We start from the raw sequence: 24,894 nt of genomic DNA on the forward strand, positions 1-24,894 counted from the left end.
GGAGTTGCAAGAGCAGGCGTTGCAGGAGCCGGCGCAGGCGGAAGAGCAGTTGGAGCAGGAGCTGAATGGAGGGTGTTAGTGAGACTCAAAACGGTCGAGACAAGATAGACGAGGCTGAAATCTCAGGTATGGTCTCGTTTTCTGTTTCGACTGGACCGTGGAGGAAGAACTCACCAGGGAGACATGTTGACGGTGATGGTTGCTTGGTGATTAGCAAAAGGTGAGAGGCTGTTAAGTTGTTGGTTGAAATGTATATATCGATCTGGGGTTCTGTCTGGGATGAAGATGTCAAGATTCCCATCCAGAGGCGGCAGACGGAGGGGTCTTTATACTCAGATTCATCGTCCCAGGAGCCCCGACCACCATAGGAGAATGTTTACTACCCAAGGCGTGCTGCGTGCACGCGTAACATTCAAAAATCATCCGACGCTCGTCCACCGTCTCGTGCTCACACCTCGTCTATGTGACATTGCTAGAGACCTTTGCCTCCCTTGCAGGATCCACAGCGCGCGGCCCTCCAGCGTGGGGGGAGAGAATAGGAGGGGGGCGGATTCATGTAAAAGAAGCCGAACCGGGCGATGTGGCTGGGCTGGATTATTTTCTTTTCTTTTCTTTGTTTCTTTTCTTTTCTTTTCTTTTCTTTTTTTTCCGCGTGGACCGCGTGTGCCGCCGCAAGCCTGGTCTCTTCGTACATCGTACGAGCTTAGCAGCTTCGTACTTCACAAAGATGAGCTGAATTGACCAGAGGTCTGGAACTGGAAAGCCGAAGGGGAGACACCGCGATAGGCAACACGCCAACACGCCAGCAACCACCCCAACACGCGTTGCTTGGGACATCTTTCACCAGCCACGGCTCAGAAGGTCAAGGAGCTTGGTTTACCCATGCCGTAGGGTCTCATTCGGATGTAGGTAGGACGGACTGCCCGGTTGATTCGATGGCACTAAACTTCTGAAGTGAGCTGTTGGGCCGAGGGCGGGGCAGAAAGGCAACAGGGCAAAGGGGGGCGAGGGGAAAGGCAGGCCAAGGCGAAAAGGAGACGGGGAGAACTGCAGCTCGCCTTTCTTGGGGCAGAGCTGGCCTGTTGATCATGGATCCCATCGAAAGGGTCGAGCTGATTGGTGGTGTTTGGTCACAATAGTCGGATGGAGGGGGGGATGTTGGTGGGGGTTTTCTGGGAAAAGAGGGCATTGGACGTGGTCATGCATGAGCTTTCGATGAAAATTGATATCTCGGGGCGTCTGGAGTTGTCTGGTGTTGACAATGGTGTTGGCATGAACAGCTTGGGTCCAGGGATCGCCGCGGAGCGGAGGACTGCAGACGGTCACGGGTTGCTCACGGACTGGACTACCTCTGTCAAGTGGCGTGGGATGAGATGGTGTGATGAGGATGAGGACGAGGGACCCCGGACGATATCTTTACTTCATCTGGTGAAACGGGTCACAAGGCAGCACGATCTACAGCAACTGTTAGCTAAGATGAAATAGTATCAACTCGGTATATTCCGTGTCCTGGTACTCCTTAGGTGAGACTAAGGGCTGGGCGCATATACGATATGCCGCGTGGGACGTGTTGGGGAGGAGAGTTTTCGTAACAAGGCACCAGTTGAGTGAAGATGGAGACAGTAGTTTTGTTTTTCGGTAATGATCGAACGAATGAGAATAATTCTCGGCCGAAAAAGCAATGACTGGGCGGAGGGTAAAAAGATCACTGAGCTCTTAAAATGCTGTCATCAAATGCTATATGTGCTGTCCGGGCCTATATGACCAACTCCATGTCCCCACTCGGCTGGTTAAGACGCGCTCGAGCTTCATCTTCATACTTATCCGAGTCGAACTCGACCTTGTATGCTTTTCTCCGTTAAACAGAATTGAAAATTGGGCTCAGAGCAGAGAACGCATGGAGTATCCTTGGTTCACTGGGAGGCATCGCCTATAGCTTCATATTCCTAGTTCTGTTGTCAATACCACACGCGGTTTATGCTTTGCCGCGACTACCCCTGAGCCCCTGAATGGATGTACACCAGGAGTGACCGAGTCTGATGTGAAGGATAGCTAAAGGGGTGGAAGGGGCAGAGGCGGCTTACCAGCACTATGGACAGCGAAGCGAAGACACTAATTAATATTCAAAGTTTCACAGGATCGTTTCGTGTCAGTCGAAGACAAGAGAACAGTGCAAACATAGAGAGAAATTAAATGTGTATTATAAGGTGTCCGAAGACCAAAGGAAGTCTATATCATTGCTGAAATGAAGTTATGTGTATATCCCCCTTATGTAAGGTGTTCACCAAGCCTTGTCTGTCAAAAAGATCTAATGTAAGAAGAGAAATGTCAAAGTGAAGAAACGAAGAAGCAACCGATAAGTCAGCGATGACTGTCTCGAATAGACAGCGCGGGTGTCGCCAACAGTTGGGAAGCCCTTAAGAAGACTGGGCAGTAACAGCATTAGGGTTCGAGCCGAGGTTCAGCTCCAAGTCGAGGACCTTCTGTCCAGCAATGAAGAGGCAGTTATCAGCCTCGACACCGTTGTCAAGAGAGACGCCGAGGCAGTCGTAGATCAAGCCTAGGTCGAGGGTGAGTTCCAGAGCGGTAGCCTCGCAGCGGGCCAGGCAGTCCTCGAGGTCCTCGGCCGTGGTCTTGTTGGCGTGCTGATCGTCGATGATGGAGCCGCAGGTGACGGTGAACTCGCGCTCAAACTCGGAACGGACACGGTCGCTCTCCTGCTCGCCGGCCGGGGTGCGCGGGCGGCCGCCCAGCAGGCCGCCGAGGAGCCCGCCGAGGGTGTCGCCCAGGTTGTCGACCAGGTTGCCCAACAGCTCGCCGACGCTGCCGGCGAGGATTAGGTTCAGGTCGATGCCGAGGATGTCGGCGAGGAGGGTGATGTCCTCGCCTGTGAAGAGGTCGAGGTCGACTAAGTCGAGGAGGTTGAGGCTTAGGGTCGGCTCGCGGCAGATTTCGGGCTGTTCGTTGTCGTCGCCGTCGTTTCCGCCGTCGTTGTCCTCGTCCTCGTCATCATCATGGTCGTTGCCATTGCCGTACTCGTTCTCATCATCGCTGTCGTTGCCGTCGTCGCTGTCGCTGTCATCATCGCTATCGCTGCCATCGTCGCTGTCGTCATCGCTGTCGCTGTCGCTATCGTGATCGCCAGAGTCGCCATCGCACTCATCCTTGTGGCCCTGTTGAGTGTTAGCGGTGTGTGGCCTTTCACAAGAGAGGAATCTCGGTGCGGTGTTAGAGACGCTACTTACTCCATGATGGCCATAAGTGCGCTTAGAGTACTTGGTGGGAGTGATGGTGATGTAGTCGGGGGTCTCCACAATGTCGTAGGCGCTGCGGCCAATGATGATCTCGACGCCGCCGACGCAGCCCTCGAGCTTGGCCGAGATGTCGATCTTGCAGGTGCCGGGGAAGGTGGCGATGCCACGAGCAGCGAGAACAGGGGCGAGAGACATTTTTGCGGTTGGGTGTAGAGGGTCGGAGAGACTGATATTATTGTTGTATGGTGTCAAGGGAGTAACTTGGTTGTAAAGACCGGATGCAGGAAAATGCTGCTGAAGGATGGTGATGGATGCTGAAGCTGATGATGAGGAGAGATTCGAGATGTTGGATGGTGGGAGCGATGTGTTTTATAGACGGTGGTCTGATCTTAACGTCTCAACTTGCTATCGAGAGTAACCGGTGTAAGGGCGAGTTTGCCTAGGGGGAAATATTGGTGACGCTCGGGTGCTTGCAGGTCTCAGAGCAATCTTAGGATGCAAGAACCACGAGAGAGAGAGGGCTGTCCTACCTCGTTCAGTGTTGACCGCATCTTTTCCATCTGTGCGTTCACAACTCACGACTCACGATCCCTTGCCACCGACACGAGGGAGAGACATCAAATCAGTCTCGGTCTCTTCCGAGGGTCCAGAGTCCCCGTGGTCTGTCTAAGAAAACGAGTGAGAACTCGAGAAGCAAGCATGGGTGCCCGACTGTCCTGAGAACCAACCTCGCCGAGACCATGATATGATATCCCTACAACACGCGAACGTTGGTTTTGGGCTGGGATTCGAGGCCGGGCCTCCTCTAGCCTGACGCCCGCCGGACGGGGTATCCACCCGGAAGAGCCAACCCGACCGACTACCGTGTGTCGATCGTGTCCCCTGTCCCCTGTTCCCCCTTGGGCCCTTACTTACCGGCCCTACCGGCCCTACCTCTCTCCCTGCATCCGTGATCCGGCAAAGTCTTCCGATAGTCTGGGTGGCTGTCGTCGCCGAGAGACGTCGCCGAGAGACACGCATGCATGCTAGCATCTCCCTTTGTCGTTGTTTCCCCCAATCCCGTATTCTGAGTTGAAGAAAAAGCAATGCTCTCCCTCATGGGGATATTCTCCGGGCGGTGACAGGCCACCAGGGAGCCAAAAGGCCAAGAAGTCGGCAATTTCACGAGGTCACCAGAAGGGGGTTTGGTCGCATATTGGCCCCGCCGCCGCCCCCCTACGACCAGCCGTTCCCCCCCCCCTTTCCTTTCCACGGTTATGGCGCCGGCCCGTTTCGGCCAGAAAGCATGGTGGGAGAGGCGTGAGTCGTAATCCTGGGAGAAAGCCGCAGTTCTTCCTTCAAGTTGACAAAAACGATGCAGATCCATCATCTATACATCGTCAGATCGTCACGTACGCTTTCTCGGTTCAACTGCCGCTCCTTTTCGATCAAGTCTCTGGAGCCCCCGAGGTGCCCAGACCTTTTGCCAGACCTTTGTCAGACCTTGGCCAGGGGTTGAATGAGGTGGAAATCAAACTCCACAGAGTCTTGGATGGATCGTGCGTCCTTGTCTCACTCGGCCAGTCTCGAACCAACAAGGCCTCGTCCCTCCGACTTCCCCCCTTACAGTCTGGTATGGTCTCCATGTCTTACATGATAGCGCATAGACCTCCACATGGGAGAAATTACAAAGTAGAAAATTAGAATTAGACAGACGCCAACGATATCTTAATATCGGGAGAAATCAAACCACCTCTGGAAAGGGGTTAGAGATATCTAATCACTTCGTACCGAATGACTGACTTCCGGGGCATTGCATCCCATTAGCATTCTCCCTACCTTACGAAGAGATCCATCACATCACAATGGAGATCAAGTAACATATTCAGACTGCACTAACTCGTCAACTCAGAAAACTCACTAAAAGCGCCTAGATGACCTTCGCGTCTTCAGTGCCCAGAACTCCGAACCAATGTATGCATAATGCCAGAAAGGCTGCGTGGCCTCCATCCAGCCATGTCCTTCTCTGCACCGACACAACCAGATACAAAAAGAAAAGGAGACGATGCGGGGGAGGGAGGGGGGAAAAGAAAAAAGAAAAGAAAAAAAGAAAAAAAAGACAAGAAAAATAGAAGAAGAGAAAATACAGCATCCGTGGACACAAAGTCTCCGCTGTGTCGTGCGTTTCAGCGGCATCCATCATGCAGACAGAGGCTGACTGGCTCGGCTGGACTAAGACGTCCGACTTTGACTTTGAGATATGTCCGCCTTCGAGACACCCACCTCTGAGACGTCTGCCTTTGAGCCGTCCACCGCGTTCGAGGCCGAACTGAGAGATGCATCCTATGCTCCCCCAACTCCGACTTGGCCCGGACTCAGCTTCGCCCTCCGTCCCAGAAGTGTCGCTCCGTCCAGGTTCAGCTCGAATGGCGCCTTTTGCTTGTTACGGTCCCGCACCTGCTGCCGCGCCGCTGCCGCCACAGCCGCCGAGTGCTGCCCGTAGCCCTTCTCCTGCTGCACCTGCACCGGCGGAGGTTGCCTCTCGCGCTCGCGTCCGCGCCGCTCGTACTGCTGATCCTTGATGTGAGCGTCGCGCATGCTCTGCTCGAGGCCCTGCGTTCCCTGCTGCGACGCGTTGTGGACGTATTCGGCCTCGTGCCGGTCCGCCATGGCCTCATCCTCGTCTTCTTCCGACGCCTCGTTCAATCCGCTGAGTACCTGCGCCGGCGCCCCGGTCTTGGCGCCAACCTGCTTCCGCCGCTTACCCTCCTCTTCCTGCCTATGCACGGCGTAACCGACGTCGAAGACCTCGCGCAGGTTGACGGCACCGGGCGATCGGAAATCGTACCGCGCCGCTCCGTCGACCAACCGCGACGCGTCGAAGGCCCGCAGTACCTCCCGCTGTGCCTTGCGCTCCTCCTGTGGGGTCGGTCCGGACCCACGGACCCAAGGGTGCGCGAGGAATTCCCGGATGGTGTACCTCTTCTCCGGCTCGACCGTCAACAAGTGGGAGATGAGGTCCTGGGCGCTCTTGGAGATGTCATCCCACCACGGGGACAAGAAGGTGAACTGGCCCTTGGCCACCTTTTCGGTCAGCACTTCGATGCTCTCGTCGTAGAACGGCGGGAAACCGCAGAGCAGGGTGTACAGCACACAGCCGAGCGCCCACATGTCGACCGACTTGGAGTAGCGCTCATCTTTGACGATCTCCGGCGCCGTATATCCCACCGTACCGCAAGGCGTCATGGTCTGGTTGTCCCAGACGACCTTGGACAAACCAAAGTCGGCGATTTTGATATGACCGATGCCGCCAGCACCAACGCCCTCAATGAACCCGCCCTCGTCCACCTTGTCCTCGTCGCCAGGCTGTTTCGGTTTGGGGTGTTTCGATGGGACAAACGGTATAGGGTTGAACAGGATATTTTCGGGTTTGATGTCTCTGCCGTTGGCCGAGGTTAGATATAGTTCGGTTAAGTGAATGGCGCGGCACACTGCTTGTCGGCGATACATACCTGTGAACTACGCCGCGCTCCTCGTGGAGATACTCCAGCGCCTTGGCAACCTGGACAATGACGTGTCTTGACAGGTCCTCGCTGAAGTAGGTGAGGCGAACGATCTGGTGGAAGAGCTCGCCTCCCTGGGCGAGCTCGAGGATGATGTAGTAGTATTGACGCGACTCGGAGAAATCAATGAGCTTGATGATGTTGGGGTGGTCAAGCTGGCGCATGATTTGTACTTCCTTTAGGATGTTTGCTCGCTACAACGACAGTGGTTAGTTGCCGGTGGACCAGGCATGTCGGGCACGAGGCATCCGCAGAAGACCGGTGGCGAATAAGAAAAGAGGCACGAGCAAGCAGAGCGCTGAGGGGGGAAAAAAAAAGAAGAAAAAAGAAAAAAAAAGGACGAAATCCGCCCCAAAAGTCAAAGACGCCTCGCAATTCAAAGACAAAGGAGATATAGGAAAGTTTCTCGCACCTCTGCAGCTTTTGGGACCTTCTTGAAGTCCGGGTGTAGATGTTTGTTTCCCTAAGTAGACGAGCGCCGTGGTTGGTATTGTCGGAACGGCCAAAATAATTCCCAAGTAGAAAAAGCAGAAGAAAAAAGAAGACGAAAAAACACATGCAAGATGTGGAAGCAAGGAAACAGGCCAGCTGTGAAAGAGCGACGGCCAGGTTGCAACTCACCTGCATGTTATTCATTTCATACTTGCGGACGACCTTGACACCGACCTCGCCATACTGGCCATGGGTGTCGCGGGCGCGGTAGACATTGCTGAAGGCACCATCTCCCATCTTCTCGAGCAGAACCCATCGTTCCAGGCCGGGATAGGTTGGGAACTTATTCCTCGCCTCGTTCTCCTCGGCGACAAGCCTCGCGATCTCGGCGCTGTCGATGTTGTTCTTGGTTTTCGTGGCGCCGGGGGTCGCATGTTGGGTGGTGGTGGTGGTGGAGTGGGCATGGCTGGACTCGACACCAGATCGATTTAGAGAATCAACGGGAGCCGTAGAAGGATCAGTCATGACTGGTTCGGCATGGACTCTCTGGGTCTGGGTTGGCGCGGCCTGTTGCTTCGGCTGAGGCTCGTCATAGTGGTTGACACGGGCGTGCTTTCCTGATAGAAGGGCAAGGACACGGTATTAGCACGGTAACAAGGAATTCATGAAGCAGACCAAGCTTGATGCGAGAGAGCTGGACGAAGAAAGCCGGGGGCGGGTGCTTCTCCAAGGGTGAGACAAAAGCATTTATTTACCATGTCGGATAAAGTTCTTAAGCTGTTGTATCGTCGACATGGTTGCGTTAGGATCGGGTTGAGTAGATGTAAAGAGTTATTTTCCTTCGGCGCGGGTGAAGAAAGAGAGAGCGCTCGCTAGAGTTGGAATGGCTGATGAGTTGGGCGAGGGCAATCTTGGGCCCAAGTGGTGTCGAAGGCTGCGGTGCCTGTCGGTCTCGTTGTAATCGGTGTGTCGGACACGTTTGTAGGTATTAAGAAGAGGTGAAGTTTCACGAGTCGGAGAGGCAGAGGGAAAGATGGCGGCGCTCGAGAAGGGAGAGGTGTAAGGAGGTGGCCCTTGATCGTGGTGGTGATTGATGGTGATGATGGTGATGATGGCGAGGATGGCGAGGATGGCGAGGATGGCAGAGGGTGGGAAAATAAGTGCGGAGGCCAGCAAATGAGTGGATGAGGTCACTCGAATAAAGCAGGGAAAAGCGGAGACCAGAGCAGAGCCAAGCGGAGTGGGACGGTGCCAAGCAGGCGACGAAAGGGGAGAAGGCTAAAGTAAAAAAGTAAAGTAAAGTAAAGTAAAGTAAAGTAAAGTAAAGTAACGGTAGAGCTGGGAGCTATCCAGGAGAAGAAAAAGGAGAAGAAAAGGAGAACTCCAGAGTTGCCTAGTCGATACGTAAAAAAAGGAAAGGAAAAGGAAACGAAAAGGTAGCCTTGGCCGAGATGGGAGGTGAAGAAGAGGAAGTGAAGTTGGAGAGAGACGGTTAGCAGTACGAAGTAAGATAGGTACACGTGTTGTCGTAGATAGAAGCGGGAAGAAGGTTGACGATAATTGCGTATGTAGGTCGTAGGTAGCGGCTCCGATTCGGTGCGTTTGATGGAGGTGACTGATGGGATGTGACGTGCAATGGCAGTGGGAGGTAGCGGTACTTGGGTCTACTTGCTTCGTAGATGATAATGAATAAGGTAGGCAGCCAGGCTAGGTGCGAAGGACAAAGTATGACTCCCAAGAGTGTTAAGGGTCATAGGGTGTTAGGGTGTAAGTACTCGGTACTCCATCAGCCTCGCATGAGGGGTTGAAGGATTCATTCGGAGGTAAGTACGACCAAAAAGAAGATTTCCGATCCATATACCTGCGACTTGTTTAAGAGAACAAACTAAGGTAATAGGTCGGATGGACGAAAACAGGGAATCGAAAGAAAGAAGAGAACCCATGACGTGCATTGAAATCTTGTGGTTGGGAATGGAAAAATAAGCCACAATATGCCCTACACGTACTACGGAGTACATACCTTACCTAGGTACCCATGATATTCTACAAAGTAATTACAGGGTAGGCGCAAAAAAAGCCTTGAAGTTTTTTAACATGAAGCATTCTTCTGTACTCGTATATGTCCGCGAATAGGACTCACCTTCGCGTGTCTTGGGACATGCCAACCCACATGTGCTATAATGTGCTATACCTTCATAATTTTGTTTCAACTTGTACCCGTACATATGTACTCCTACTTTGTAGGCACAGATGAATGGTAGCTGTGTAGACCTGACGTAAGGCCACCGGATAGGTGGACACGTACGACGCACTCCGTAATACTCGGTAAGATGCTCATTTCTCAGCTTCAACTACCTAAGGTACCTTAGGCAGGTAACTTAAGGTATTCGTACGAGTACATGTCTTACATGCTCTCCTTTTTCTCATTTCCCTTCTTCTCTCACAGCCATGTTTCTGCCTGGTTTTGGAAGTGGTTACCTCGGGTACCTCGTCTCAGACCTAAAACACGCACGACTATGACGTAAGTTCTCGCGTCATACTGCTTTCAGATGAGATGCAGGGACCGATCATTTTACGTACCGTGCCCATGTTCCCACTTTCCCGTTGTGGCCTGGCGTTGATGATGATGACTGCTCACGCCTGATGACGACGAATCATTGGTGAATATGATTGTGATCATGACATGACAGCATTGCTCAACCCCCTGGCGCCGTCTTGGAAAGTTCTTGAATGAGGACATACGGGACGAAATATTTCGTACGTTTGTACCTTATTCGTAGGGCTCCTCAAGGCCGTGCCTCGACACACGTTTTTATCACTGGGATATTTACCCTAACCGTGCCTCTTGTTCGTTTTTATCACTGACACTCACACTCACACTCACACTCACTAACCGGATTCATATAGGGACTAGAAAATGCGGCAATCACACCCCGGCCATCGGTTCACGTCGAGTCCTCCATCGCTGGCTTAGTCTCGACCCGGCCCGCTGGACTGCATCAACCTACGGGTACGGATATGTCTACCACTAATCCCATCAATCGTCACCCATCCCAAAGGACCGGGCCAGTCTAATTGTAAGCCCCCTACCTACCGGGCCTACACCCCCGCAGGTGGGGTTTGCGTTACAGTCTGTCTACATTGATAAACAGCATCTGCATGACAGCTGAGCTCTGGTTCGCCCTGAGTCCCTGACCACGCGACGAGCCTCTCCGATGCTGTCACATCACTGCCGTCCCCACTGTCGCAGATATCAACTGGCGGTATCGAAGACAAGCCCGTGGTAGGTTTGGTACACCATACTCGACGTGTCTCGTTCCCGTGCTGTGTGATTTGATCCAGTCCAAGACGGACCGTTCGCTTCATGTCGTGCAATGCCCGGGCGTCTGTGGTAATACTAACTTCAAAACTCGCTGCACTATCGGAGCTTTCCTTTATAACACAAGCCTTGACCCTCTCCAGAGTCCAGACTCATTCCCATTCTCCTATTATCTATACTCCGTCGCTACGGGTGTCGCTACGGGCGTAGACGTGACGGACACGCGCAGTGACGTGACTGACGTCACAGTTGTTGGTGCTCTTCCTTTCCTTTTTACTCCTCATATCTATCACTGCAACAGTGTGGCCTGGTTGCCTCTAACTATTCAGACGTCGGGTCGGCGACTGGTCCTCCGCTGCATAAAACTGTCAACGTGGGAAGACGGGGATAGGCCCGGTAGAGGTTGGGGTGGAGGCCGGCACATGCAAGTGCCCAGGACGCCCGGAGGGAAAGCTCCTTTTTGTTGCTTCAACGACGCAAAGATTGCTGAGGAAATTCCATCATCGCCCCCCCCCAGACCTCCTTTCCCGCTTCTCACTACGATCTGTATATGTTTGGTAGGCATTGTACGAAGAGTATGTCTAGGTATGGCGTGTCGGAAGGCTTCGACCATAACCCCGTACAGATCCCGAATCATCTCTCGTAAACATACTACTAGCCCGTTATAAGTCTACGGAAAAGCAGCGTAAAGAAGTGTGTCTACGTACCGTCGGCATGGAGTGTATGTTAATGCATGCTATGTTTTAGTGACCTGACATGCCTGGTTGGAAATCAAGGGGCGCTGGCGCAGACCTCGGGACAACGGCCGGCCCCCTGGGGGTGCAAAAAAAAAAAGGGAAAAAAAAAAAGGAATTAGAAGAAAATGGGATTTGCTTTTTATTCCATCTTGATACCGGGTGCATGCTGCATATCCTACCAATTCAAAATGCTAGCTATCCACCTCAGTTCTATTATCCACCATCCACCCCTTCACTGCAACATCTGCTGCATGGCATTAACGCGATAACTCTCCCTCCGCTCCATCAACTCAACATGCCTTCCCTGATCCACGATCCGCCCCCCCTCCACCACGAAAATGACATCCGCCCGCTGCACCGTATGCAACCGATGCGTAATCGCCAACACCGTCGTCCCGCGCGACGCCCTCTCCAGCCCCTGCTGCAACGCCGCCTCGCTCGCCGCGTCCAGCGCACTCGTGCTCTCGTCCAGCAGCAGCAGCCTCGGCCGGCGCACCAGCGCCCGCGCGATCGCGAGCCGCTGCCTCTGCCCGCCCGACAGCCGCGTCGCCCCCGGCCCGCACTCGGTGTCGTACCCCTCCGGCAGCGCCGCGATCACGTCGTGCACGTTGGCGAGCCGGCAGGCCTCTTCGATCTCCGCGTCGCTGGGATCGTGGCCTGGTTTCGCCCCCAGGGAGACGTTGAAGCGTACGCTGCCGTCGAAGAGCGTCGGGTCTTGCGGGACGAGCGCGATGGCGTCCCGCAGGGGGGAGGTTGCCGGGAGGCACGCCATGTCGTGGCCGTCTAGGAGGACGGTGCCGGAGATGGGCGTGTAGAGCCGCTGCACGAGGGACATGATGGTGGATTTTCCTGCGCCGGACGGGCCGACGAGGCCGCAGAATTGGCCCGGTTGGATGGTGAAGGAGATGTCGTCCAGGACCGGGACGTCGGGGCGGTTGGGGTAGGCGAACCAGACGTTGGTGAATGTGATCTTGACGCCGCGGTTCTCGGGGGAGGAAGCGCCCTGGGTTTTGGATGATTCTGCGACGGATTCGATGTCTTGGTCTGGTTGGTAGCCGCTGTCGCCGCCGCTGCCTCTGCCTCGGCCGCTGCCGCTACCGCTACCGCTACCGCTTCCCCACCCCGTGACCGACTTGGCCTGCACGCCCGTCTTGCTAAAGTCCTTAGTCGACCCCAGACTAAGAATGTTCATGGTCCGCGAGACGGCGGTACGCGCGCGGGAGAACTCGGGCGCCAGCGTAAACATGGTACCCCAGAGCTGTGCGCTGACCAGCATGGCAATGAGGATGATGAAGAACTGCGTCTGCGTGTACTCCCCCCGCATGATGAGCCGAGAACCCCACCAGTACGAAAGACAGTAGATCAGCGTGCCGGAGGTGTGTGTCAGGGCGAGCCAGACGTTGGTCGAAGCCGAGGCGCGGAAGATGAGCTTCTGCGGTCCCCTCAGGAGACGGCCATAGGTGCCCATGATCTCGCGCTCGAGAGAGAGGGAGGCCACCGTGCGGATGGACTGCACCGCCTCGACGGCCACGGCCGTGGCGTCGGCAAAAGCGCCGGCGTTCTTCTCCTCGTAGCGCGCGAGCATGCGGAGCTGCATGATGCCCGCGCCGAGGAGGAGGGGGATGGACGCGAGCGCCACGATGGCGATCTTCCACGCGATGATGTGCGACAGAATGATGGCCACGAGGAAGTTGACGGCGACGGCGAACACGGTGCCGATGGTGGACCCGCTGAACCCGCCGATGGCGGCGCTGTCCTTCGTGATGATGCCCAGCAGCTTCGCCGGCGTCTCGGCCTGGTGCCATTGCATGGGCTGCTCCATGAGGGACCGGAACGAGAGCACGCGCACCACGTAGAGGAGCTTCTCGGCCACGACGCCGAAGCACGACCAGGCGAAGAAGTTGGCGAAGAGCTCCACCACCGCCAGCATGAACATGAGGCCCGAGAAGAGCTGGCCCATCGAGAGGATGCGGTCCACCGTGCTGCTGCAAGGGTTGAGCTCGCCGACGGTGAAGCCCAGAATCAGAGCCGCCGACGAGAAGGTCGCGCCGACGAGGACTGCCGCGATCATGGCGACCACGAGCCAGCCAAGCGAAGGCCGAACGAGCCGGCCCAGGCCCTTGACTACGAAGCCCAGAGATTGCTTGGTATCCAGCTCCGTCTTGGGCTCTTCGGTATCTTTCTGCTCCTCCTCGTTTTCGCCCTTGGGCTTTTTACCATCTCCGCCGTCTTCATCCTGTGCCGAAACCATACGTTCGCTCGTCGCAGGCCCTTCCGTCTTGAGCGTCGACGTATCGAGCGAATCGCCAGAAACCGAACCCCCTTCGGTCCAATCCTTCGTCGAGAGAGTCTGCAGGTCGGCCATGCGACGGAACGCACCGTCCCCCCGCGCCATCAGCTCCGCGTACGTGCCCTGTTCGACGACCTGCCCGGCGTCCATGACGACGATGTTGTCGGCGTTGCGGATGGTCGAGAGTCGGTGGGCGATGGAGATGACGGTGCGGTGCTTGGCCGCCCTCTCCACGGCTTCCTGGATGCGCCGCTCGCTGGCCGAGTCCAAGGCGGACGTCGCCTCGTCGAGGACGAGGATGCGCGGGTCGCGGATCAGCGCCTGGGCGAGGGCCACGCGCTGCCGCTGGCCGCCGCTCACGAGGGTTCCCTTGGGGCCGGCGTTGCTGCCGTAGCCGTTCTCGAGACGTTCGATGAAGGAGGCCGCGTCCGCTTGCTCGGCGGCCTGACGTACCAGCTCGACGATCTCTACTGCTTCTGGGCCGAATGCCGGTGCAGAGGAGACGATATCATTTCCCTTTTCGGCCAGCTCTGCCAGTTTAGGTCCGTAAAAGAAGTCCTTCAGGTGTTGGTGGGATGGATTCGGGGAATTGACGAGGCCAAAGGCAATGTTCGACAAGATCGAGGCGTTGAGCAGCGACGGCTCTTGTTGGACGAAGCCCACAAGGCTTCTGAGGCTCCTGACATTGACGTCCCGCAGGTCGTGTCCGTCAATGGTGATGGTGCCCTCGGCCGGATCCTGAAGTCGGGCAATGAGAGATGCGATGGTAGACTTCCCACTGCCTGAGAGGCCGACGATGGCGGTGTATTTTCCAGCCGGGAAACTGAGGTTCAGGTTGCGAAGCACAGGCTGCTCGGGACGAGTAGGGTAGGCAAAAGACACGTTGTTGAACTTGATCCCTGATGCGTCCACGTTGTTGGCAGTCAAGGCGTGACCGGTTTCCGAGGTTCCATCGATCAGAGAGGGATACTCTATATCTTCGAGGAGGCGCTGGTAGGCGGCGGAGGCGCCGCCGAAAAGGGGCATCAGAGGCGCGATGGATCCCAACATGACGCAGGCTGGGGAGATGGGGAGTTAGCAGTCAAGACCGGGGCGGTCAGCAAGAATTGGGGACAGGGACGTCGCGGACCTACCATCAACCAGGACGAGGATAATCGTGTAGATATGACCGACAGAAGTACCACTGCCACGCCCCTCGATGGTCTCGGCAATGAGGATACTTCCCTGCCAGAAAGCGAGAGCATTGCCCGAATAGGCGATAAAGTACAACAAGCCGGCTTGCAAGGCGGCGACGGCGGCCTTGCGAATACCGGCCTTGTTCGCGTCCGACACCAAACTCGCAAACTTGGCTTCCAAGCGGGGAGCGGCACCGAACGCCTGGACGACGGAGATGTTGGACAAGCACTCGCCGGCGAGCGACGAAGCCGAGGCGACCGAGTTGGACATTTGCACGGCAAGCTTGCTGAGGAACGCGCCGCCGACGAGCGACATGAGGAGGAAGGCGGGAACCATGGAGGTGAGCATGCCGGCGAGGCGGGCCTCGCGGGTGAAGGCGACGACAAAGGCGGTGACGAAGAAGCTGAGGGTGGAGATGCAGATGCCGACCTTCTCGGAGGTGCCGGCCTGGATGGCGGTGATGTCGCCGTGGAGGCGGGACGACACCTCGCCGACGTTGACGCGGGCGTCGAAGAAGGACGGCGGCTGGCGGAGGAGGGCCTGGAGGTAGCGGATGCGGAGGCGCTGGGCGAGGCGCTGGGAGATGACGCCCCAGGCGAGGATGTAGGCGTAGATGAGGACGAAGGCGGCGATGGCGATGTAGACCATCTGGAGCACCTTGCTGTTGATGGCGGGCCCGTAGGAGAAGGGGTCCACGTCGGTCGATCCAGTCGCGGCGCAGGTGGCGTCGTTGAGGTCGTCTACGAGTTGGCCGAAGAGGATGGCCATGAGGGGGAATGGGGTGCCGGCGGCGATGGCGAAGATCGTCCCCAGGATGATAAGTGTTACGTCGAGCCATGTTGGCTGGGCGGCAAAGAGCAGACGGAAGAAGATTACTGCTTGTTTGTGAAGCTGGGAGGGCAAAAGAAGAACCGGGCGTTAATCGTGGAGTCCGCCGATCGGCGCCCAAGCAGTGGGAGGGAAGAAATGGACGAGGGGTCATACCGGCATGCCGTTCTTGGGCTTCTCCGTGGTGTCTTTCTTGTCATCTCCTCCTGACGCAGGAGATGGAGGTTGCTCAGGAAGCTGTTCCTTGGTTTCGGAGACGGGGGTGGAGGAAGCCACTGCTTCATTCTCAGTTACGGTCGCCATGGCGTCTCTCTCAATTCCGCCTCAAGTCCCAAGCAAACGACGCGGGACAGCACACGCCATGCAGACGCGAAAAATTGGAGATGGCCCTGTTCGATCGCCTGAACCAGTAGCTGTTCGTTCGTCACGGATCGAATGGGGGGAGCGCGTCGCTCAGTTAGTCGTCGATGCAATGTGCCGGGGCCGAGATGGAAAGGCGACGTGAGAAATACAAGGTGTGGGCAGTCGAACAATTTTGAAGAGGGGAACGGTGGAAGACGGTATGTGTTGGTCGATGAGGGGACCACAAGAGTCAAGACAAGGGGTGGGAGCTTGTCGAATGCATGTCGTGCTCGGTAGCCGTCTCCGATGCCGGGCTCGGATCTGATAAAATTTGAGTCGAAATGAGAGGGCACGGGTAGCTAATCAGCTAGTGTACAGGAGAAGGAGAAAAAAAGATCTGATAATATTTTCTCCCTTCCTCGGCTAGAGCCACTTGGCTGTGCTACCAGAGCTAGCATTGGCTGAATGAGTGCCATGGTCCATGGTGACGAATGGTAACGGGAGCGGAGTTTTCGTTCAGGGACAGGGGTCTGTCCAATGCTCCATGAGGATTGGTCAGACATTTCGGCGCTCAGGAGGCTGGGACGTTGAAACGTTGAGGTGATCGAGGCGAGACTGTCATTGTCACGGCTTGAATGACTGGAGAATTAGAACCAAAGATGTGCGTGTGCGGGTTCATGACGAGGAAAGCCGTGAGTCGTGGAAATCTATGGTTCTCTTGGTGCCCGAGCAACCGAAGCAGCGCCGGCAGCGCGGCTTCTGAATGGATAGAGGAGTGGATGAGGAGTGGATGAGGAGTGGATAGAGGAGTGGGCGAATGCAAAACAGTGGTGCAGGTTTGTTGAATTTGGAGTGGGGAGTGGAAATTGGTGGCCAGAATGTGGGCAATGTAGTCATGTGACTTGCCCCTTCAGGGCAAATGTGGAGATATTTGATCTGATAAGATTACAGTTCATCAGATAAGATTAGCTCTTCTAAAAGCCGTCCAAGTGAATCGTGATATCCGACGATCCATACCGAGTCCTTTCCAGGTTTGTACTCCGTACAATAGTACGGACAATTTCTCGCTAAGCCATGCCAAGGCATGACTCATGGGGAATGGATCGGCCATGCTCCTCCTATTTTAGTATCCACATCTATCCCCTCCTCATGATGAGCATATAGCATCAGTCTTCACTCCTTGACTTGCGCCGCAGAGTTGTCCTGGGTCGATTCCCTCCACTTCGGCTCCCTTATATCGGGACTCCAATTCACGAAATCTAAATCGTGACGTGAGTCCTGGGTCATAAGTCGCGGTCGCCCAAGGTCGATGGACGACAGTGACAATGGTCTCCATGAGATACAGACACCCCCTCCACAGCATTTATTGCTACACGAGGCCGCATAGCTGCAGAGTGCAGATCTTTGGCAATGCCAGGACTCGACTTTTACCATCCGCTGGCCCGCAGCTGTCTTCGGACGACCCCCCCCTCTCTCCCCCGGGGCTTCTATGTCTGCGCCTTCTCCGAGACCTACGCCACCGTACATCACGGCGATGCATGTTGTTGCGCCGTACATCATAAACTTTGAAGTAGTCGAGTTGGTATAATAAACTTGTAAGCTTGTTCGGTTGCGTGGATTGCCTCGTAGTGTCGTTTGATATGTGTCAGTGATGGTTCATATCTTTGACTCTTTGAGATCCTTAGGTTCTCCAGGAGAGAAATCATGGAACTTGGTCACTTCAAGTTCCCACAAAGCCGGCATATATAAAAACACCTAGAAGTCTCTAGGGGACTGCTGTTAAGAACTATTGTTATGAAAGGTAGTTTTGAAGTGATTCATCCTACACTGTGTACGATACCACGGGGATTCCTTCAGCGGATGAAATGGGAAAAACACGGACGCCGGACGGACATGACACCGCCAGCCAGTCTCTCAAGGCACGCGTATAACAAACCACAAGCTGTGGATATTTGGCATTAAGTTGCGACTCTAGGTTCGGAAGTCCGACATTAACAAAGTCGAAGCCGTCAAAATTGCCTCATTTCCGTAAAGAGCTTCCACTATACTGTTGCCAACCGTGGTCCTGTGACTGGGCCGTGAACATGGCTGATGTACCTGCACTGAATCTGAGTCTTACCCGCACTATCGTGGTTCGGATCCGGTATACGGTAGGTAGCTAGAACTTTCAACCCAACCAAGATCGGTGCAGATTCCCATAAACTAGTCTGTCAGTCTGGCTTGATTCGGTTGTCAGAACCTAAAAGCTAGCAACCCGAGATGGCAACATGAGCTCTGTCAACTGGCCAATGTGCTCTCCAAAGGTATATCATGGGTCCCAGCATGACAGTCCAGAAAGCCAACTCACAATCTAGTGGTCACGCATTCTCGTAGTAGTTCGCTACCCAAATCCACGTCGCCCGACCTATGGCTCCCACGTGGAGATAGAAAGTCAACTTGACCAGAGCTACCTGGAAAACACCTCGTGGCCCGGTAAGCCCATTAAGGTACTGTTTTGACACCAATCAAGGCTTACAACCAATCGCGGTACCTATTGCCGACTCGGGAAGTTTACGTTACTTCCCCTAGCTCAAGCGCGCCGAACTGACCCAGTAGGCAGTCTGCGTAATGGTTGCACAATATATCTTCGGCATCATCCATTTACTTACTTTCAATGATGTGAGTAACGACACCGATGTCTCTAAGCGATAAGCTCGGGTCTGGTGAGTTAGATGGTGTTGATATACGATTCAGGTGCAGAGGAACATATATGTGTAATCTTATTCCTTACGCTCCGAGAAGACTCCTGCACAGCACCGGAGCGGTATAACGTGGATTTGCAGAGAATCAAGCCCGTGTTGTTGTAATATCTGGCCCAAGGACCAAGGTACGCTACTTTTTGAAGTTATAAAGTCGGGAAAGACGTTTGGGAACGTTGGTCAAGAAGGGGAAATATTGTATGACCGTAGATTGTCAGAGCAGGGGGAGTGAAGGAGAAAGAAAGAGAGAGAGAGAAAGCGAGTACTGACGACCAGGTCTTCGAACCGCCGTTGACCTTTGCTTCGTACCGTTGATTCAAACATTGAACGCACTCTCTCAGTCCTCAGAGAACGACCTTCCATATTCAGGTCCTTTCTGCTAGGTATGCTATGGCAAAAAGCAGTGCCTCAATACATCGACAACCACCAAAACATCCAAGGTCAACAAGGTTTCAAGTTGCTTTGAAATCAACCTGTATCCAAGCCAGCCACTGGGCTTAGATGTGCAGGAGGCCGCAACTGCGGCAGGCCCTTAGTGTGATGAGGATTAGGCCTTGACCCTGACATCGGTCTCCGAGACCCTAACAAAGATGCCGAGGACCCGAGCACGCCTTACGAGATCTGGTTGCCGCCACTGCACCGACCGCATGAAGACACCTATGCAAGTCGACGCGCCCAGGAACGAAATGACGCGATTATCCCCCTCCCTTCTGCGAGCTGGAGCGCTTCCCCGTCAACCTGCCATCTCCCTCTCTCCCCTGCAGCCTGCCCTCGCCCAGATGCGCCGTTTCCTGTGAACTATACTACTACTCGTCTGTTTCCGAACAATACTGCGGGACACTGGACGGGGACCGAACGTGTGTCCGAGTCGCCGTCTCTTAACGCACCGAATAGGGCAAGTCCAATCCTGAGATGTAGCGGGGTTGGGCAGGCTGGTTTTAGGCGGGGCAATCCAAGACCTGTGTAAGATGGTAGCTGAACGGGACATTCACTATTGAAGTCCAAAGCTCGCCGAAAGGAGCGAATAGAAGCGAAGGGGTCAAAAGTGATACTTGGCTGGACATGCGCCGAGACTTGGGGGTTTCTGGTAATGGCTCTTCATTCGGGTTCATGGCGCCCTAGACAGCTGGCGTGGGTATTGAGATGGGAGTCGGAGGGTGGGGGGGACAGCACAGCAAGCTGCTCCTTCGCGCCTGGAAAAAGGAATGTCGAGAGAACGAGAGGACTCGAGGAGGGAGTGTCATGGCTACCTTCGGCAATCAAGCTGCGGCAGAACGCAAAGCGAAGCGCTTGTTTAAAGCCGAAGGAGGGACGGGTGAAGACTCCAGTGACAGACCCGTTTAGGAGGGTGACATGATTCCGGTGACGTTCTGCGTCGAGAAAAGTCGAGGGAGGAGGGGGATCCAATGGTAACGAGGTGCCTTGGCAATCAAAATGCATCACGACGATCCGGCAAGTGCCATAAGATAGAAGATGGTGAGGTGGTTTCGACTGCCAGTGGCGGAGGCTTTGACAACAACCACCAGATGCTGAGAGGATGGAGGGAAGGTTCATATTCCGAGTGAGGCCTTGAGGTGTTCCCGGCTCCTTTCGCCTGGTTCCCTGGGCAGGTCACGAAGGTGGTGGTGCGCAAGGCGGGGATCGTGACCAAGAGAGGAAGTTGTCTCATCGTCGACGAGACGAGGTGTGGTGTGTGGCAGTCGGATCGATACAACGAGCCTGCGTTATCGCGTCAGCGTAGCACGCCGTAAGAGTTCTTGTCGAAAAGCAGACGACCTGCTGAATTGAGATACTCGAGGCTGTTAAGGTTGGGTTGCGTTGCAGGCTTAGCTCGGTCGTCGCAAACTGGCTGGGTGGCGGCCGCGGCACGGCAATCAAAACGGAGGGAGGACGCGGCGCTTTGGGGAGAGGGGCATCTTGCCGCGCACCCGTGCAGGTAGGTAGGTCATCTGTGTTACCAAAGGCTGTTTGATTTATCGGGTGCATGTTCGATGCATGCAGCATGGTCATTACTCAGTAATACTCCGTAGGCACACCATGACGAGCGCCACCATAGTCAATGGCGTTCTCCGCGAGACATGACGGGACGGACGGCTGACGGTGCACCGTGCAGGGAGTTCGCCGCCTCCCTGCTTCGGCGGAGATCTTCACTCCCCCAGCATGGGTTGACCTGGTAATTCAACAGCTTGGTTCGTCGACTCAATTTAGACAAGGCAGGACAAGAGGTTGCGTTGCATTTTCTAGAAACATACGAGAAGGTCATGTGTCGAAAGGAAGGCTGGGCTTGCTTCAGTGGCTTGTCTGCAAGTACGTACTTTGCAACCAAGAGGGATTACTCTCTGGGCCTTCAATGTGCATTCGTTTTTGTCTGTTCCTTTGCGAGTCCCGATTCCCAGCGGCGCCAGCGGTTGCGTGATATGGCTGAAGTGGCGCAGCTCATCATCGTGCACCAACTGACAACGGGAGGATTTCTGGGGCTTGGAAATCCGAGATTAGTATCGCCTGCACCGGGCCGCGCCGTGGGGGAATTGATGGGGTGCGATGTAAACTATGGATACGGCCGTCAGATGGATATTTTGTTCGTTGGTGATAGTGAGCGCGTCGGAGAGTTGGAGAGTCGGAGATGCCTAGGGGTAGGGAGGGGGGGCAGCGAACAACAAAGTGGTCGACACCCACAAGACGCTGATGAAGCAAGCGATGATTTACCTTCCCATGCACAACCCATTTCTCGATCTACCAAGTAGGACGAGATCATCTCGCGGAGAACAGGGGGTACAATGGGTTCGGTGTCCTTCAGCGGACAGAGCACACGACAACTGATGTGATTATGCGAGAGAAGACGAGAGAAGAAGAGAAGACGTGGGGTTTAGAGATTGGGTAAGCGCAGATAGACGAATGCAGAGTGATGATGAGATAATGCAATGCACCCTCCCCCCCTGCCTACCTTGATGTGTGAAGTCCCCACCTGCCATACAACGTATGTTGTGTGATTGGTAGACGTAAACTGTACCTACGCACTTTCTGTGTCGATGTACCCAGCGTGGGGGCATACGCCAAAGTCTCTGCTATTATGAAATTAAGGAACGGGTATCTACTTCGTACATCCCGTATAGCTATGTACTGCATACAGCCCACCGCGACAGTGGAATTTATCCATCTCCGAAAGGCTGGCCCACGGTCATGCGCGATTATGTTCAGGTATTCTGCTCAAGGTTAAACCGACGCGATTGAAATGCACCTCACTAAAGAAGTTAGTTTCAAAACCATCACTGCCGAAGCTGGGAGCTTGGCCTTTGTCTAGGTAGGTAGCTTATCACGACTGCCCTTTGTGTTAGTCAAGGACGGGTTTCTGCTATCCGCAGTCCGGAAGAAACGTTTCCAACCGTTGAAAATGAGAGACTCTAATTCCGATATGGTCCCTGTCAAGGTAGTGTTATACCCCACATAAGGTACTTCGAAATAACAACGTATCGTGCATGTGAAAATCCATCCGGGTCATCACTATACCTGACGCATACGGAGGTTCACTACGGACAGTGTACGTAAGGTGGCGTACCGATTAACTACCTAAGGTAAGGTATACTTTGAGGAAATTGAGGATATTCCTATAGTGGCAGGAGTGATGGAAGGAGCCCTGAGTCAACATCAAAATGATCGTGCCTGTCCCCTGCCCCTTCCCCTCCGGACGATACTAGGGCCCCACTAGATCGGACGACTGCCGATCTGGTTTCAACAGGGGATTAGAGATTTAACTGTGTACAAGTACAGATAAACACACCAAGAGCTCTATAGAACCAAAGGTATAAGATACCTTTACCAGCGTAGGTACGTATCGTCTAAGAAGCACGGACGAACGCCGCCATCTCTCCTCCGTCCAATTTACCACCACCCCGTTTTTCCCCCTTCCCCTTTCTCTTCTTCCACTTCCATCTCCATTTTCATCGTTCCAATTACTCTCGGGAACCTCGGCCCACCCTTCTGGATCACAACCCTTCGTGCCGCTATCCCGATCAGGACCACGACACGACACACTCCATTCCCTGCTCTTCTTCATGTACTCCACGGACGGACAGCGAGGCACTGACCAGTGACTGACACCGACCCTCTCTCCCTGTGCGTGATCATACCCCGGTAGTGCATGCTCGCAGCAGATCGCCTATCGGATATCCCTTGCTTGTCCTGCACTTTACCCGCTGCTGGTCATGGAGACACGCAGCGATTATCCCGATGATGGCAGTTAGTCGCGCGAGTCTGGCTCGTTGTTCGCCCGTTTCGGGCTTCTTACATACATCCTATCCCATCTCGTCTGGCTTGTCTGTCCTTGGTCCTTTTCCTCACCATCGCTACTCAGCCATGAACTAATATACCAATGCAGCAGATTCGTCATGTTCTAACTCGCTCATATAACGCACACACTCGAACTCGAACTCCTAAAAAGGGTAGATAGCGCGCATAAGAAGCCAAGCATAGCGCCGTGCCCCATTCGCCTGACCACCTGAATAAGGTCACCTAGGGCGGGCCGGATCTCCAAATTAGGAAGGCGACAACGTCTTGTGTGCTTCCCCAGCTGGCCCATCCATCCTGTTCCCCGAGCCCAAATTCCCCTCCTCGTCGGCTTTGCTACTCAACTTGACTTCGACCCGTTTCGCACTCGACTGGGATTCGACTTGTCCCCTACGATTTGCCAGGACCGACTTGTTCCAAATCGCAAGAGCGCGACTTACCAAAAAGGAGCCCCCGTTCCCCGCCATAACAGCATATGCAAGTGCGTACTGTGCTTCTCTGGATATCAGGCATTAGGTATTCCCTTACTGTTGAAGTGGTCAGCGCGGAGAACCTGGTAGAAACAGGCAAGCAGTATTATGCCCCAATTCCCGGACATAACCTGGGCCACTCAAAACGCCAGAAGGATCGACCATCTCGCACTTCCGAACGAACCGGATCAGCTTGATCGTCTTGTTTCTCAGTTGTCGACCCTGTTGTCCCTTGGGCCCGCTCCCCCAGAGTATGGACTGTACCATTATCTCGAGGGATACGCCACAGTACGTTGTATATCCAGCCAGTCTCGGAGCTAAGGTACAATTGCGGCAGTTGGAATGACCCTGTCGTAAAGCGTTCCTCGGATTGGGCACCGGGGTATCCCCCCGCCGCACCCTCTTCACATTCCGGCATTCCTCCAAGATCTCTCTACTCATGTGCGAGACAACCCGGCCCCCCGGTTCTACCTCCATCTGGCTCTTGGATTGCGTACTGTACGAAGTAATCAGGCGATGACAAAGAAGTATTGGAGTATTCTTCATGCACACTGGAGCATACCTAACGTACAGCATGCCATGGGTTATCTCCCTGCGCTTCCCGGTTCACGAGCATCACGTGAGTTCTCGAACACTTCCCACACTGACAGCCCTGACGGTCCTGAGGCCCCTGACCCCTGTGGTTGTGTTCCAAGCTGGTTCAACTGCCGACGTACCATGGTAATAGTCGTGAACCAGCGCCCCTAGCGCCGGCGTCGTTCTCCTCGTTCTCCTGCCCCTCATATCAAGTTGCCGAGTTCACCTTGGAGCACAGTACCCCTGTTGCCTTTGAATGTGTGTCTGGGGTACGTACGGAGCAGGAGCAGCACTTACAATGGACTTTAGCGTCAGCGGAAGCGGGAGCGTGCCTCGCGGACCTTTCTGAGCCCAACTCGGCTGCCCCCAGGCGAGAAATAGCCAAGCACCAGCCTGCGCCGGGCTTCCGTGAAGCTTGGGACCCTGCCTAGTGTCCCCAGCCATCACCTGCGGAGTCGGCGCGCGTGATACTCCTCTGTCGCATCGCCAGGTGGAATCGTCGAGAACGACTAGGTCGACATGCCCCCCACGGGCCCTCCCCCGTCATCCACAGATCTCATGCGCCGACTACCCTGTCCCATGTTCACACTTCAGCTTCCTCTTTCATGACCTGGCCCCGCGTTCTCGCCGCCGATGAGCAAGTCTACTCTCGTCGCGATGGTTGCGTCATGCGTCTTCCTCCTTCCCCTTTGCGCATCATCGTTATCGACGACATCTGCGCGCCGGCTGGCATCATGAGCTGGTTACCTGGATAGGGCAAGTCGTTTGTCTCTTGGCTCTGGCCCTACCTCTGCCTCTGCCTCTGGAGCCTCGAGACGAACGAAAATTCCCGCCGACCATGACCTCCCCTCCCGTTCGGGCGCCGTACCGCCGTTGACGCCCGTGCCCCGGGTCGGGCGCTTCCCT

At 54.9% G+C, this 24,894-nt stretch overlaps 11 protein-coding genes across 11 annotated transcripts; 3 read left to right on the forward strand and 8 right to left on the reverse strand.

The window, feature by feature from the left end:
- The first annotated feature begins 179 nt into the window (after nucleotides 1–179).
- Nucleotides 180–967, forward strand: SODALDRAFT_133095 (hypothetical protein). Its single transcript, XM_028606720.1, has 2 exons — nucleotides 180–905; nucleotides 956–967. The coding sequence occupies exon 1, from the start codon at nucleotides 280–282 to the stop codon at nucleotides 739–741; it is 462 nt and encodes a 153-aa protein (XP_028467378.1). The 5' UTR covers nucleotides 180–279; the 3' UTR covers nucleotides 742–905; nucleotides 956–967.
- Nucleotides 968–2,179: 1,212 nt separating this feature from the next.
- Nucleotides 2,180–3,885, reverse strand: SODALDRAFT_331690 (hypothetical protein). Its single transcript, XM_028611512.1, has 3 exons — nucleotides 3,785–3,885; nucleotides 3,246–3,732; nucleotides 2,180–3,173 (listed from the first exon to the last, which is right to left on the reverse strand). Exons 2-3 carry the CDS (start codon nucleotides 3,447–3,449, stop codon nucleotides 2,418–2,420), a joined length of 960 nt encoding a protein of 319 aa, XP_028467379.1. The 5' UTR covers nucleotides 3,450–3,732; nucleotides 3,785–3,885; the 3' UTR covers nucleotides 2,180–2,417.
- A 1,203-nt stretch (nucleotides 3,886–5,088) lies between these two features.
- Nucleotides 5,089–7,065, reverse strand: SODALDRAFT_331693 (Pkinase-domain-containing protein). Its single transcript, XM_028611513.1, has 2 exons — nucleotides 6,746–7,065; nucleotides 5,089–6,672 (listed from the first exon to the last, which is right to left on the reverse strand). The coding sequence occupies exons 1-2, from the start codon at nucleotides 6,958–6,960 to the stop codon at nucleotides 5,577–5,579; spliced, it is 1,311 nt and encodes a 436-aa protein (XP_028467380.1). The 5' UTR covers nucleotides 6,961–7,065; the 3' UTR covers nucleotides 5,089–5,576.
- On the reverse strand, nucleotides 7,006–8,023 carry SODALDRAFT_357978 (hypothetical protein; the record flags this gene model as incomplete). The annotated part of the gene is made up of 4 exons (XM_028614055.1): nucleotides 7,006–7,094; nucleotides 7,138–7,229; nucleotides 7,353–7,845; nucleotides 7,984–8,023. 4 exons carry the CDS (start codon nucleotides 8,021–8,023, stop codon nucleotides 7,006–7,008), a joined length of 714 nt encoding a protein of 237 aa, XP_028467381.1.
- Nucleotides 8,024–8,100: 77 nt separating this feature from the next.
- On the reverse strand, nucleotides 8,101–9,908 carry SODALDRAFT_357979 (hypothetical protein; the record flags this gene model as incomplete). The annotated part of the gene is made up of 4 exons (XM_028614056.1): nucleotides 8,101–8,171; nucleotides 8,239–8,506; nucleotides 8,749–8,843; nucleotides 9,809–9,908. 4 exons carry the CDS (start codon nucleotides 9,906–9,908, stop codon nucleotides 8,101–8,103), a joined length of 534 nt encoding a protein of 177 aa, XP_028467382.1.
- Nucleotides 9,909–11,516: 1,608 nt separating this feature from the next.
- SODALDRAFT_339081 (P-loop containing nucleoside triphosphate hydrolase protein) lies at nucleotides 11,517–15,881 on the reverse strand (the record flags this gene model as incomplete). The annotated part of the gene is made up of 3 exons (XM_028612826.1): nucleotides 11,517–14,632; nucleotides 14,708–15,641; nucleotides 15,735–15,881. The coding sequence occupies 3 exons, from the start codon at nucleotides 15,879–15,881 to the stop codon at nucleotides 11,517–11,519; spliced, it is 4,197 nt and encodes a 1,398-aa protein (XP_028467383.1).
- Nucleotides 15,882–17,093: 1,212 nt separating this feature from the next.
- Nucleotides 17,094–18,553, reverse strand: SODALDRAFT_357983 (hypothetical protein; the record flags this gene model as incomplete). The annotated part of the gene is made up of 6 exons (XM_028614057.1): nucleotides 17,094–17,542; nucleotides 17,814–17,891; nucleotides 17,979–18,017; nucleotides 18,175–18,194; nucleotides 18,282–18,409; nucleotides 18,509–18,553. The coding sequence occupies 6 exons, from the start codon at nucleotides 18,551–18,553 to the stop codon at nucleotides 17,094–17,096; spliced, it is 759 nt and encodes a 252-aa protein (XP_028467384.1).
- A 41-nt stretch (nucleotides 18,554–18,594) lies between these two features.
- Nucleotides 18,595–19,576, forward strand: SODALDRAFT_357984 (hypothetical protein; the record flags this gene model as incomplete). The annotated part of the gene is made up of 4 exons (XM_028614058.1): nucleotides 18,595–18,622; nucleotides 19,000–19,107; nucleotides 19,210–19,451; nucleotides 19,553–19,576. The coding sequence occupies 4 exons, from the start codon at nucleotides 18,595–18,597 to the stop codon at nucleotides 19,574–19,576; spliced, it is 402 nt and encodes a 133-aa protein (XP_028467385.1).
- A 475-nt stretch (nucleotides 19,577–20,051) lies between these two features.
- SODALDRAFT_133324 (hypothetical protein) lies at nucleotides 20,052–20,799 on the reverse strand. The gene is made up of 2 exons (XM_028606722.1): nucleotides 20,452–20,799; nucleotides 20,052–20,377 (listed from the first exon to the last, which is right to left on the reverse strand). Exons 1-2 carry the CDS (start codon nucleotides 20,666–20,668, stop codon nucleotides 20,088–20,090), a joined length of 507 nt encoding a protein of 168 aa, XP_028467386.1. The 5' UTR covers nucleotides 20,669–20,799; the 3' UTR covers nucleotides 20,052–20,087.
- On the forward strand, nucleotides 20,567–21,484 carry SODALDRAFT_133286 (hypothetical protein). Its single transcript, XM_028606721.1, has one exon. The coding sequence runs from the start codon at nucleotides 20,920–20,922 to the stop codon at nucleotides 21,400–21,402; it is 483 nt and encodes a 160-aa protein (XP_028467387.1). The 5' UTR covers nucleotides 20,567–20,919; the 3' UTR covers nucleotides 21,403–21,484.
- A 1,787-nt stretch (nucleotides 21,485–23,271) lies between these two features.
- On the reverse strand, nucleotides 23,272–24,099 carry SODALDRAFT_133347 (hypothetical protein). Its single transcript, XM_028606723.1, has one exon. It carries the CDS (start codon nucleotides 23,986–23,988, stop codon nucleotides 23,482–23,484), a length of 507 nt encoding a protein of 168 aa, XP_028467388.1. The 5' UTR covers nucleotides 23,989–24,099; the 3' UTR covers nucleotides 23,272–23,481.
- Between the last annotated feature and the right edge of the window lie 795 nt (nucleotides 24,100–24,894).

The sequence above is a fragment of the Sodiomyces alkalinus genome, assembly GCF_003711515.1.
Source record: "Sodiomyces alkalinus F11 unplaced genomic scaffold SODALscaffold_3, whole genome shotgun sequence".
NCBI lineage: Eukaryota > Fungi > Ascomycota > Sordariomycetes > Glomerellales > Plectosphaerellaceae > Sodiomyces > Sodiomyces alkalinus.